Source organism: Cervus elaphus, chromosome 13 (genome assembly GCF_910594005.1).
Source record: "Cervus elaphus chromosome 13, mCerEla1.1, whole genome shotgun sequence".
Classification (NCBI taxonomy): domain Eukaryota; kingdom Metazoa; phylum Chordata; class Mammalia; order Artiodactyla; family Cervidae; genus Cervus; species Cervus elaphus.
This window is the reverse complement of record NC_057827.1, coordinates 60,805,642-60,819,542: the sequence shown is the minus strand read 5'-3', so window position 1 is coordinate 60,819,542 and position 13,901 is coordinate 60,805,642. Positions and strand designations below refer to the sequence as shown.

The following is a 13,901-nucleotide window of genomic DNA, read 5'->3' as shown; positions in this document are numbered from 1 at the left end:
CAAGAATGTCTGTAGCAGCGTTATTCATAACAGCCAAAATCTGAAAACAAATGTCCACCAAGAATAAATATGGTATGTTCATATAATAGAATATCACACAGCCATGAGGATGAACAATGTATTTCTCCACGCAACAATACGAACAAATCTCTTTTCTAAAAGGTTGAGAAAAACTTTTAAAAAATTGTATATTCCATGGTTCTTACTATATTGAGTCCAAACTCAGGCAAATTAATCTATGCTGTTAGACGTTAGGATAGTCGATACCCTTTGCAGGGAATGGGGGAAATTGGGCAAGGGTACAAGACAGGCTACTAGGCTAACACAACTAGACAATAGGTTACGTCCTGTTTCTTAACCTGGATGCTGGTTATATGGGTGTTTTTGAACTTGTAAAAACATAACAAACTGTGTATTTTATGATATGAGCTCATTTCTGCATATGCTCCAAAAGTTTGTTTTAAAAAACTATGTGTGTATGACAGTACCTCTTTAACTGAGATTCTTAATCCATTATTTTCTGTTTTTTAGAACAGAACAGTTAAAGAAGAACAGACCAGACCATACATGAAACTCAATACAGAGACAAGAGAGGAATATTATGAGTATCCAAGGATAAAGCAAGGCCATCACAGCACATGCTCTGAAAAGGGATCGTGTATCTCCCAATAAGGTGTTAGAAGACTCTCAGCTAAGCAACACTCTCCACCTCCCTGGCAAAGGCAAGCTGAGAGCTTAGAGCTAATAGGCTCTGCTCTCTGAAATACCCACACGCTTCTGTTTTAGCCAGGTGAGCTGTAACCAAGAGTCAGCTGTGTTTGTTCTCAGACCAGTTTATCCCAATTTACTTGATACTGCAATTACATAATTTAATTAAATATTACATAAACATATGAATGTGAAGAGTCGTTTCTATGACAACTAAATTGAAAGTTTTAGAAAAACTCAAAGATAAGTTGCCAAATAAAACTGTTATTGAATTAGGAAGAACAAGACAACTTGCAAAAGATGAGCAAAAAAGATCATAAAAATTTAAAACAGGCTTTCAGACTGCTTCAAAAGTATCTTTAAATTCTCAACTTTAAAGAGACCTGACCTTGACACTGTGGAGAAGGAAATGGCAACCCACTCCAGTATTCTTGCCTGGAGAATCCCAGGGACAGAGGAGCCTGGTGGGCTGCCGTCTATGGGGTCGCACAGAGTTGGACACGACTGAAGCGACTTAGCAGCAGCAGCAGACCTTGACACTGTAAATGTATTATGGAAGTATTTATGCAAGAAAAAGGATTATGAACTGTGCTAAGCAGATCCTGACTCAAAAGGCAATGGATCTACAACAAATCTCTGGCAAACAAATGTATTTTTTACACTAAAATGAAATACTTTAAGTATTTATCAATTTTATGATTCCCCACATTAACCAACTCCAGGAATTACCAACTATTCATCTCAATTGTGAGGTATTAAAAGTTGTATTGTGTCTCTCATGTACAACAGTGGAGAAAATTGGTAAGCAATCCTGGCTACTCAAGACCCACCTTCACCCTCATCACACTCACACACACACCCACAAATACACACACCATAAGCACCCCACCTCACCAAAATAGTACTAAATGGCAGAAGGCATCAAAAATGAAAAGAAATCGAGACAATAGTAAAGGCAAAAGAAGTGTGAAGGTATAGAAGATCTTAGAAATAAGAGCATACAAAGGAGGTTTTCACACATTTCCCATTTGCCTGGCAAATGGGATAAGTACTTTTTAAAGATAAAACAACGAAAAGCAAGCCAGTAGCAAAGCTAATTACTGGAGTTCTTTCTTCCTCATGACCTCATTTGCTGCCTTGGGCAAGTCTTGAGTGCAAGAGTTCCTAGGATGTAATTAGGAATAGCCACAGTTTATAGGTTTTTATTTTCAGATTTGGCAGAATTCTCAGTCTGTGCTTTCACTAGGGGGAGCACTTACTATTTTCTTAATTAAAAGGCAGGCAGTGGTGGGGGGGCGGGGGGAGTGCAGAAGGGAAAAAGTTCCTAATTAAAGATGTACTTTATGTGACTATCCCTAAAAGGCAAAGTGCAAAATGTTTTAAAATTCACAGTGCAAAGTGACAGATGGTTTTAAAGTGACTGTAAAAGAAAGCAACATAAAAGTTAGATACGTTAACAAATCAACACATTTAATGCATAATACAAATAGCAAATATTGCTTAAACAGGCTGATCTTATCATCAGTTTAAAACAATTATAATATGTGAAGATTCTGGTAAATACTATTAGCAAAGGGGACTTCCTTGGTGACTCACTGGTAAAGAGGTAAACCTGCCAATGGACATGGGTTCGATCCCTGGTCCAAGAAGATCCCACATGCTGCGGAGCAACTGAGCCTGTGCACCAGTACTGAGCCCACACTCTAGAGCCTGTGAGCCAGAACTACTGAGCCTGCGTGCTGTAACTACTGAAGCCTGTGGGGTAGAGCCCGTGCTCTGCAACAAGAGAAGCACTGCAACGAGAAGCCCCCGCACAACAACAAACAGTGGGTCCCATTTGACGCAACTAGAAACAGCCCATGAGCAGCAACAAAGACCCAGGGCAACCAAAAATAAATAAATTAATTAATTATTAAAAATATAATGTATCTAAATATACTATTAGCAAAGGAAGCTAATAGATATCTATTACAAACCTGTTAATATACTTTACTTGCCTGTTACTTTATCTGATTATTGGAAGGCAAAATTAATACTGCTATCCTCTTTTACAAGTCTGAAATATACCTTGAGCAGGTAGGTAGTAAGGAATTAGGGACATGGTAAAGGAAACAGAAGGAAATTCATATTAATTGGGTTCCCGTTTGGTGTCTGGGGCTCTACACAGAATACAACAACACTCTGAAACAAGAATTACTATTTTCCACTTAACAGATGAAAAAAACTAGGACATAACAACCATAAGTCACTTGCCCATGGTCACAGGCAGTAAATGGTAGAATAGTAAACACCCTAAATCTGATTCTATGGCCTACAAAACAACAAAATCAAAAGTTGCTGAATTCACTAGGAATTCTTTGGTCATCTTAAAATAAGTAAATAAATACACTTTATGCCATTAAGAGGTATATATTTATATCACAGCAAAGAATAAGAAAGAACCAAAACAGCAACAACAACAAAACACAGCTTGCCCTCCAAGAGCCTAGTCTATTGAAGAATATCTATGCACACTTTTACGTTAAGGAATACCAAGGTATGCAGCCACTAACTGATATGGGAGCTCAGAGAGGCCTGAGATCCATGTGGTTTCAGCAGACCAAGGTCTCATGGAAGATTCAAGACTACAGCTGGATCCTGGCAATGGAAGATGCTGGAGAGGTGTCAATATAATGAAAGGTATTCCAGGGAAAGGGAAGAGCAGTGAAGGATGAATGTGATGCATTTGAGTAACAGTGAACAGGGCAACCGGACTGCTTCAAGAAGGAAAGACTGAGTGGAAACAACTCACGTGTCCATCAACTGATGAATGAACAAACAAAACATGATATACCCCTATGGTGGAATACTACCCAGCAATAAAAAGAAAAAAAGTACTGACACACGCTACAATAAGGAAAAACCTTGGGGAAAAAAGTCAAAAAGGCCACATATTGTATAATTTCATTTACATAAAATGCCCAGAAAAGACAAATCCATAGAGAAAGTAGACTTCTGGTTCCCAAAGGCTGGGAAGACTGGGCAAAGGTACCAAAACAACAGGGAAGTGACTGCTAATAAGTAGAGGCTTTCTCTTGGACATGATGAAAATGTTCTAAAACTGACTGTGGTAACCAACCCACAACTGTATGAAAACACAAAACCATTCAACTAAAAATGGCATATGAACTACATCTCATCAAACTTTTAAAAAGAAAAACTGAAGGCCTAATGGGACATCCCATTGCACAGCTAAGATGGAGTCACTTATGCCAAATTAAGGATCTGAAATTTATCTGTCAGGCAATTACATATGTGAGTAAAGGTTTACCTAATGAAAATAGAGTATGCAAACTTAGGACCCTTCTCTAACAAATCCATTCAGCTGCTTTAAGTACACTTCTAAAATATACACCAAACTCACAAAGAAGGGAGAGAATTAGAAGATGTGATATGATTTTGACTAAGCCACAAGCTGTGACTATTAGGAAAGCTGTTTTGCTTCACAGCTAAACGCCACAGACGGGTACAGCAGCATCCCATTTATGCAAAACCACAAAATCATCTGTGTCAAATCTTCAAACAGTGTAATGTTCTAAACTTAATTATGAAAACAACGTTAATAATTGATCTGTCATATTTTAGGGTAGGATAATGAACAGTGTAATTTGGTTTTCATTGGACAGCAGTCCAATATAATGCCTTTTTAGACACTACGTTCAGTTTAAATGCTATCAGAACCCCCACTAATATAAAGCAATTCCTACTGATATTTACACATTTGACTCTGAATTCTAAGGTAGCATAATCTCCAAAATAGATGTAATACACAAAAATAAGAGAGCTAAAAAAACAAATCTGACATTCAAAAGCAAGGAGGAAAATTCTGGATAGAGAATATCTAAAACAGAGGAAAAGGTAAAGTACTCAAAAATAAACCTGAAAATCATAGGGAAAAAAAGAACTCAGTATTAGATTTTACAGCATTGGGAAGTACAAATAGGAAAAAAAGGAATACATTATATTTAAAATAGAAGGCTCAATACATGAGACAAGAGGCTTTAACAGCTTTAACAGAGGCAAAGTTTGGAACACGTCCACAAGACAATCCCACACCCTTCCCCTGAATCTCAGGGAAGAAAGAACCTTTCAGGCAGCCCTTGTGTTCTCTCTTCAGAAGCTGTCCTAAAGGTGAAACTCCACTTTCTCCCAGGAGCGGGTGAGAGGGCAGGAATACAAAAGAAGAACTTGGCTGGAGGACCCATGCACAACCAAACTAGTGTTTGCCTTTGGAGTCACCTTGCAAACCTCCTTCAAGGTAGATGAGCCACAAGAAACTAAAGGAGGTATCAGATTTCTTTCCAAACTCTCTTGCCTAAGAAGGAGAGGCCCCATCTGTCTCTGTAAGGGCTTTGTAAGTTCTAGAATTGGGTGAAACTCATGTCCTGTGTCCGAGAGCCACCAACAACTTAGACGACCTGGTTCGCTAACAATAAAAGCAAAACAGAAAATAAGCTATCCTCAAAAAGAAGCCTTGTCACAGATACCTAGAATGAGGTATCCGCTGTCACAAGTAAGTAGAGCAAGACTCTCTATTTCCTAACTGTAAGCCAGCGTTTATCTGGAGAAGATTCAGTAGGAGTAAGTAGGCAGTGACTTCACATCATCAACTGCTGTATGCTAAAAGAAGCTTACCCAATTTTCACCAATTGTCTGCCTACTCCAAACAAGAGAATTGTGGGAAAAGGCAGATGCTTACAACTTCTGTTCACCATATTGGATATGTTCATCATTAAGGAACAAAGTACTTCAAATATTACACAATTATCAAAACAGGTTAAATGGAGCATTCTCTATAAAACATCAAAAACACATACTGCTAATTCATACATAAATAAAACCATTTTATTTTAAAACAAATAGGTAGATAACACCAGAAACTAATGCAACACTGTAAATCAACTAAACTCCAATAAGTGGCTTCCCAGGTGGCACAAGTTGTAAAGAACCTGCCTGCCAATGCAGGAGATGTTGGTTTGATCCCTGGGTCAGGAAGATCCGCTGGAGGAGGGCACGGCAACCCATTCTAGTATTCTGGGGTGAAGAATCAGAGAATCAGACAGAGGAGCCTGGCAGGCTACAGGGTCACAAAGAGTTGGACACAACTGAAGCAAAATAGCAACAGCAGCATACTCCAATACAAAAATGTTTTTAAATAATAAAATAAATAGAAATGATGAGAGCAGGCTACTATAAATCACCAAAAGAGGAAAGGAAACAACATTGACATAAAGTCTAAGATCCGGTAACATTTTAAAGTAACAGAATTATTGAAGAGATTGATCTAAATTATAAGCATGCTAAAATTCTGACTTAAATAAAAACAGAACCCAAGATGTTAGGATAAGAAAATGGAAGTCAAGGAGAGGTTTGCTTTTTTTTAAAAGGGAAAAAAAAAACAAAACCAGTCATTCAAAGAATATCATGGGACTAGAAACATGATCTATAAAACAAGAAAAGAACAAGAAACTTGCCAGCACCTGAAACTGGCAAAGCAGACCTGAGCTAAGGAAACAAGGATAACAAATATTCCAAGGAGGTCAATAGTACCAGTTTTCAAAATCTGATTCCAAAAAACAAAAGCAAAAACTCAGTTGCCAAAAGGGGAAAAAGAAATGTTGTGCAAGAAAAATGTTAAAACAATGTACACAGAATACCTTAGGAAAATTCCTATTTCTGAAGTATTTTTATAAATTCATTAAATGCTCACATTAGCTTTTAAAGTTAAATCCACAGCACAATTTTTAAAATAGCTGAAAGAAACCTTGTATATATTTGTCATAACCATTTGGCTTAAGCAAGTCTGTAGAGCTTATGAGATGAAACTTAAGTGAGAGTAGACTCAATTAAATTTTAAAAATCTCTTAGGCAAAATTACAAAGCGCACATAGCAAAAGCAATATAAACAGGTTATCCTGAGGAAAAAAATGGAACTACCAAATTTGCGGATTTTTTTTTCTGTAAATACCATATAAAGTTCAAACTCTACAATTAACTTAAAATTAATCACTGGATATTCTTAAGTCTCATCTAAATTTACCGGCTCTTATGTGAACACAACCAAAGCTGCAAGATTTTTTTTTAAAGAGATTTAACTCAAACCATGAGTTGTTCTGTTCCTCCTTCAAGCAATATTCTATAAGCTAGGTATCTTACTTGATTTCAGTTATGAAATTAATAAACACATCTAAATCTAATTTATGACATAATTAAGTGCTGCGCAGGCAAAAGTACTCTGTTCAAGTGGTTAAGTCAATCTGAACATAACCGTAACATGACATTTCAGAAATCATTTGTGGATGCTGCCACAGGAAAAGAGAAGGAATTATCACAAAAAGACTTTGGGAAATACCTGAGCAGATAAACAGCCCTTTCAATATCACTGAGGTCTTCATCAACTGTCAATCTTTCTATTTCTTCTGGTGTCTGTCAAGTGTAAAATACAAATTATGCACACAAACAGCAGCTCAAGTCTTGCCTCCGGGGACCCTATATGAGTACAGACTAATGAAAAAGTTTTGCAATTAAACATTATCCTTGAAAACTAATTAAGGGGTCTGCCACCCTAAAATCACAGATATCTCTAATGGTCGGGTTTAGGTGGTGGAGTTTGGGGGGCTCTGGGGTTTTTTGTTTTCTTTTGTTTATTCTTCTAGGTTCTAGACTGAAGCCTGAGAAACACACTGTGGCTTCAAAGCCTTGCTGAAATCAATTGTATGTGCATATGTAAAATATGTACGTAGTTTTCATCTCTAATATCTAAGAATGTTTCGCCAGCATTTCCATCCCAGGAAATGCTTAAAAGGGGGGGGGGGGGGTGGATGAAGACTGCAGCCAGCCGAGGGAGAATGAGAAAGACGAAATCTGGATTGGGGGAGGGAAGGGAATAAACTCTGGGGCTGGAAGGAAATCAAAGATATTGCGGCAGGTGGGAGTGAAAAGAGTTAAAGAAGCAACTGCGGGGGGCGGTGGTAGGTCAGCTAGGTTTGGCAGCAGTGAGGGTTGGAGCCTAGGGAAGCAAGATGACTCTGCGGGGTGGGGGAGCTAGTGGAAGGTTGGGGGGAGCCTAGTGAAGGCTGACTCTCCTAAGGGGACTGGGAAGCAGGGTCCCTGCTGAGAGTCTTGGAGGGGCTGAAGGAAGGGACACGTGGTGACTCAGGATCGGGACAAAGGGTCGAGAGGGCTTTGAAGACCGAGAGCAGGACGACTCCAGGATGGGTGCTGGTGGGTTGGGAGGTGAAGTGGGGGCCCTGGGCTTGCTGATGAGGACGGAGGTGGGGGGCGGGGGGCGGGGATGGGATCTGAGGTATCTCCGGAAAAGCTAGCGGGGAGAGTGTCGGGGCCGTGTTAACTGAAGACCGGGACTAGGTCCACAACCCCGGGCAGCAGCAGCACCAGGGAGCTGAGGCGGGGGGAGGGGGAGCCCCAAGGAGAGGACGCGGGAGGCAGCGGGCTGCGGCTGTGAGGGGCAGCTCCCGCAGGGCCCAAGGGGGAGGGGGGCCGCCACAGAGGGGCCCCGGGCCGTGAGAGAGGGACGGCGCGGGAGAGGACGCCGGGCTGGCCCGAACCGAAGGGGCTCGGCGGCCCGTTCCTGAGGGGGCCGGGTTAGGGAAAGGGCCCGGGGCGGGCCGGGCCGGGTCGGGCAAGTGGAAAAGCGAGGGCGTCTGAGGGGTCGCAGGCGAGCCCCGGGCGCCCGTCCCTCAGGGCTGGGGGTCCAGGCTGGTAGAAGCCGAGCCACGTCGAAGAAGGGGGCCCGAGAGGGGTCGGGTTAGGGTAACACGGCCCTCGGGGACTGAGGGGGGCGGGGGCGGGCAGCAGGACTCCGAGAGAGTCCCGGGCAGCCTCGTGGAGCGAACGGGCGGGGGTCGGGGCAGGGGCCAGCCGCCGGGCGCCCTGCGGGCAGTTCCTCCTCCCCGGGGCGCACCTTGAGGCTCCGGCGGACCGGCCTCTCGATGATGGTGAGCTCCTGCAGGTCCTCCATGTAGCCGAACAGGCTGTTCTGACTGAAATCCATCGCGGCGGCGGCGGCGGGCGACAGCGGATGCATGGACCGCCAGGCCCCCTCGCCGCCCGGGCCGGAGCGGCCCTGGGATGCCGGACGCTCGCAGCCCCGCGGCCGCCCACCAGCAACACTTTCTCCCGCTCTCCGCCGGCGGGAGGCTAGCGGGCGGCGGGAGAACAAGCGCGGCAGCCGAGGGGGCGGGGCGGCCAAGGCGAGTGGGCGGGGCGAAGCGCGCGGGCGGGCTGTGGGGGCGGGGCCGGGCCGGGGGAGGTGCCCGCCTCGGCCCCGCCCCCTCCCGGGCGCCCGCTGCCGGCGGGCCGGACGCAACTGCCGCGCATCCCCTCACCGCCCTCCTCGCCCCTTCGCCCCGCCCCCGACAGAGCGCGCCCCTAGCCGTAGCGCATGCGCAGAGCCTCCTACCTACTGCAGCCGGTGGAGTCGGTTTTGGGGTCGGTAGACCCGGGGCGGAGATGAACCAATAAGTGGGGGAAACAAAGGGGAAGGTGGGCTGGGATCTTGGTTAACTTGCCGGAATTGTGGTGCGGTTATTCATGGGACCGCCCACCCCAGCGCACGAGCTGGGTAACTCTCCTTGGAGCGGGTAACTCTTCCTTGGGGGAGGGGTGTGTACCCAAAATAAGCAGATAGAACTTGGGGTGTGCTAGGTTGTTGGAGACGGTTATCTGGGAATACAGTCCGGAAGGAGTTAACGTAGGGAGGGCAGCCGTCAGAAAAAAGACTCCTGAAGACACTTAAAACTGAATCTTAAAACAGGATTTTTCCAAGAAAAGTAAGAGTAAGCGGATTTCGGGTTGAAGCCTGGACGTGTGTATGGTTGTAGGAAGTGCAGGGTAGAGCTCGGAGTGCAGGGAAACTTGACAAGGTAGAGACTCGGTAGGTCCTTAATGGAGAAGAGCCCAGGTCTGGGCAGCGACGTTGAGTTGCTTGCATTTTGATTCTGTTACGAGTAGGAAGCGATGAAAGAAGTTGGGGCAATTTTGGGGGACCTCAGAGACAAGAGTTTTGTTGATCATACTCTTCAGCGCCCGAGAGTCAGCAAGACCTCTCTTTTTTTTTTTTATTTTCCACTCATTCCCTCTCCACAGTCCTGTTTCTCTACCCGCCTCCTGTATGCATTCTTTCTCGCTTGATGTGTCCCAGTACATGTATATATCTTCGGAAGACAGTGCTTGGGGTTTAAGTATCTATTTCTAATATACATGAATGCTGTTGTGATAAGAACTCATTCTGTACGTTTTCCCCCTCAACCTAATGTCTTAGAGAGCTATCGGTGGGGCTTATTATATCAGGAGTTCCTTAATTCTGTCCTTTAAAAGTATTTGAATTGGGGGTCTAGCACATTTTACTTATCAGTTCTTTAAATAATAAACAGTTAGATTGCCAGCAGTTCCTTGTTATCACAGAAGTGCTGGAATGGGTATTACATGTGTCTCTTATGGACCTTGAGAGAAAAAAAATGGCGTTGCTTGGTCATAGAATCTACACTGCTTGGTTTCAGTCTGCCCTGGTACTCTCTAGGATGGCTTTGCACTCCACCAATGAAGATAGGAAGGTTCCTGTCTGTCCTAATTTGTATTAATCTGGCATTGGTAAGGGCTTCCCTGGTGGCTCAGATGGTAAAGAATCTGCCTGCAATGCAGGAGACCCAGGATCCATCCTTGGGTTGGAAAGATCCCTTGGGGAAGGAAATGGCAACCCATTCCAGTATTTTTGCTGGGAGAATTCTCTGGACAGAGGCTACAGTCCATGGGGTTGCACAGAGTCCTACAGGAGTAGAATCACATTTTAATTTTCTTGATTTGTTGTTTAGTCACCAAGTGGTGTTGGACTCTTTTGAGACACCATGGACTATAGCCCATCAGGCTCCTCTGTCCATAGGATTTCCCAGGCAAGAATACTAGAGTGGGTTGCCATTTCTTTCTCCAAGGGGTCTTCTGGACCTGGGGATCAAACCCACATCTCCTACTTGGCAGGCAGATTCTTTACCACTGAGCCACTAGGGAAGCCAAGTTTTCACGATTAGTGAAATATGTATTTTTCCATATATTTAAGAGTTATAGAGATGTTTTTCCTTCTGTGAACTACCTGCTTACATCTTTTGCCTATTTTTCTGCTTAGATTTCCTATTATTTTTCTGAATGAATTTTTAAAGTTTCTTCAATTCAGTTGCTCAGTCATCTGACTCTTTGCAACCCCATGGCAGCATGCCAGGCTTCCCTGTCCATCACCAACTCCCAGAGCTTGCTAAAACTCATGTCCATCGAGTTGGTGATGCCATCCAACCATCTCATCCACTGTCATCCCCTTCTCCTCCTGCCTTAAATCTTTCCCAACATCAGGGTCTTTTCCAGGGAGTCAGTTCTTCGCTTCAGGTGGCCAAAGTATTGGTGCTTCAGCTTTAGCATCAGTCCTTCCAATGACTGTTCTGGACTAATGTCCTTTAGGATTGACAGATTTGATCTCCTTGAAGTCCAAGGGACTCACAAGAGTCTTCTCCAACACCACAGTTCAAAAGCATCAATTCTTCAGCGCTCAGCTCTCTTTATGGTCCAGCTCTCACATCCATACATGACTACTGGAAAAACAGTAGCTTTGACTAGATGGACCTTTGTTTGCAAAGCAATGTCTCTGCTTTTTAATATGCTGTCTAGGTTGGTCATAGCCTTTCTTCCAAGGAGCAAGTGTCTTTTAATTTCATGGCTGCAATCACCATCTGCAGTGATTTGGGAACCCAAGAAAATAAAGTCTGTCACTGCTTCCATTGTTTCCCCATCTATTTGCCATGAATTGATGGAACCAGATGCCATGACCTTAGTTTTCTGAATGTTGAGTTTTAAGCCAACGTTTTCACTCTCCTCTTTCACTTTCATCAAGAGGCTCTTCATTTCCTTTTTGTTTTCTGCCATAAGGGTGGTGTCATCTGCTTATCTGAGGTTATTGATATTTCCCCTAGCAATCTTCATTCCAGCTTGTGCTTCATCCACCCTGGCATTTCTCATGATGTACTGTGCATATAAGTTAAATAAGCAGGGTGACAATATACAGCCTTGATGTACTCCTTTCCCAATTTGGAACCAGTCCAGTGTTCCATCTCTGGTTCTAACTGTTGCTTCCTGACCTGCATACAAATTTCTCAGGAGGCAGGTAAGTTTCTTATATATTCTGAATATTAACCCCTTGTCAGCCTTGGACATTGCCAGTATCTCCCAGTCTTTCTTGCATCCTTTTAGCTTGGTCTTTGCTTTCTTACAGTGTAGGGAAATCCCTATTTTGATGTATTCAGATGCATGCCATTTCAGCTTTGTGAAAACCTTTTTGGGGTCTTGTTCGAGGATCTTCTACTCATGGTTGCAAAATATTCTCCTACATTTTCCCCTCTTTTGCTTCATGCTTGTACATAACACATTCATCTGGAGTTCACCTCCTATGTACTGCAAATAGGAATTCAGTATTACTTTCTGCGCATGCTAAGCTGGCTTTCCCAGCAGTACCCACCAATCTTTTCCCTACCAAGACGTGATGGCATCTATGGTGTAAGCCAAGTCCCTTTAGACACCTGTCTCTGTCTCTAGGCTCTCTTTGCTCTTCTATTGACGTAGCTCAGCCCTTATACCAATGCTGCACTGATATTATTGCTGTGACTTGTTATTAATATATGTCCTAATATCCAATAGAGTGAATCCCCCCACTCTTTGCCCCTTTTCTTTTTCTTTTAGATATTGCCTCGAAGGTCAAAGCAAAAAATGGTCAGGAGTTACCCCGAAGCTGCAAGTCAGGTTTCCTGATCCCTACTCCACTAGGGAGAATTCAAGGGAAAATGAAAAAGGGTGGATCTTGATGGAATCAGGATGGAGAAAAAGCAAAGACACGATGAAGGTGGTTTTCCTTAGCTAATACCTTGCAGCCTCCGTCTTCTATGAGTTTCTGAAACTCTCCTTTTCCTCTTGATTTGTAGCTGCTACTAAACAATACTTGTAAGCTTTACCCTGTTTCAGTTAAGAAGTGTTATGTTATCTCCTATTTGAATTTTGTAACAGCATCCTCTGAGACTTGAGGCCATTCTTAATGAACAATTGAATACACCAACACAGTTTTCATGGACAGGAGGTTGGTGAAGTGAAAACATTCAGGCTGAAGAGTTATGCCTGCTATAGTTACCACTGTGTGGTGGAAATAGCCCACCTTGCCAGGAAACCTGAGTCCCAGTCCTGGATCTGTTAGTGACATGCAGTGGAATGACTCTTTTCCTTATCTGAACTGTTTTGTTACAGCTGGTCTCAATGTTTCCTCAGAGTAGCCGTGTGAGGTACAGAAGAGATGCACTACTTTTCCAATTTTATAAAGAAACTGAGGCTCAGAGAAGTTCTGTGACAGGCTTGAGCAGCTAAGGGGAGCTAGATTTACTTATGAATTCTGTTGCTTGAACAACACCATGATGGTTGGGTGCATGAACTTTGGATCCCAGCTGCCTGAGTTTGAGTCCTGGCTCTGCTACTTCCAGCTGTGGGCAAGGTACTTAATCATTTCGTCCCTCACTTCACTCATCTATAAGACAGAAATAATGAAACTGAAAGTCACTCAGTCATAACCGACTCTTTGAGACTCCATGGACTGTATAGTCCATGGAATTCTCCAGGCCAGAATACTGGAGTGGGTAGCCTTTCCCTTCTCCAGGAGCTCTTCCCAACCCAGGGATCGAACCCAGGTCTCCTACATTGCAGGCGGATTCTTTACCAGCTGAGCCACCAGGGAAACCAAAGACAGAAATAATAGTACTGGCCCTTAGCACAAAGTCATGTGGGAATTAAATGAGGTAATATACGTACAGTCCTTAGAGAAATTTCTGGCACACAGCAAGCATTCAGTATCTGCTATTATTATTGTTTATACCACCAGATCAGTGTTCCTCTGTTCCCAGGTTCAGAAAAGATTAAATACATTGTGCTGAATCAATTATTGTGGGAGGCAGAATAAGGCTGTCCCAAAGATATCCATGTCCTAATCCTCTAATGTGTGACTGTGTTACCTTACACAACAAAAGGGACTTTAAATATGTGACCGTTGTTTAGTTGCTAAATTGTGCACAACTCTGCGACCCGATGGACTGTAGCCAGCCAGGCTCCTCCATGGG

At 43.4% G+C, this 13,901-nt stretch overlaps 1 protein-coding gene across 4 annotated transcripts in view; it reads right to left on the bottom strand.

Annotated features, from left to right (window-relative positions):
- Positions 1–8,942, bottom strand: part of PPP4R4 (protein phosphatase 4 regulatory subunit 4) — a 100,678-nt gene extending 91,736 nt beyond the window's left edge. For 3 of the 4 annotated variants that reach the window (XM_043922081.1, XM_043922082.1, XM_043922085.1), the window contains exons 1-2: positions 8,672–8,942; positions 7,100–7,173 (exon numbers count right to left, since the gene is read on the bottom strand). In XM_043922081.1, the coding sequence (XP_043778016.1) occupies positions 7,100–7,173; positions 8,672–8,794 (197 nt within the window). In that variant the 5' untranslated portion in view covers positions 8,795–8,942. Of the gene's footprint in view, positions 1–7,099; positions 7,174–8,671 lie in introns of those variants that run through there. The other variant, XM_043922083.1, reaches the window with a different exon arrangement.
- Positions 8,943–13,901: the final 4,959 nt, after the last annotated feature.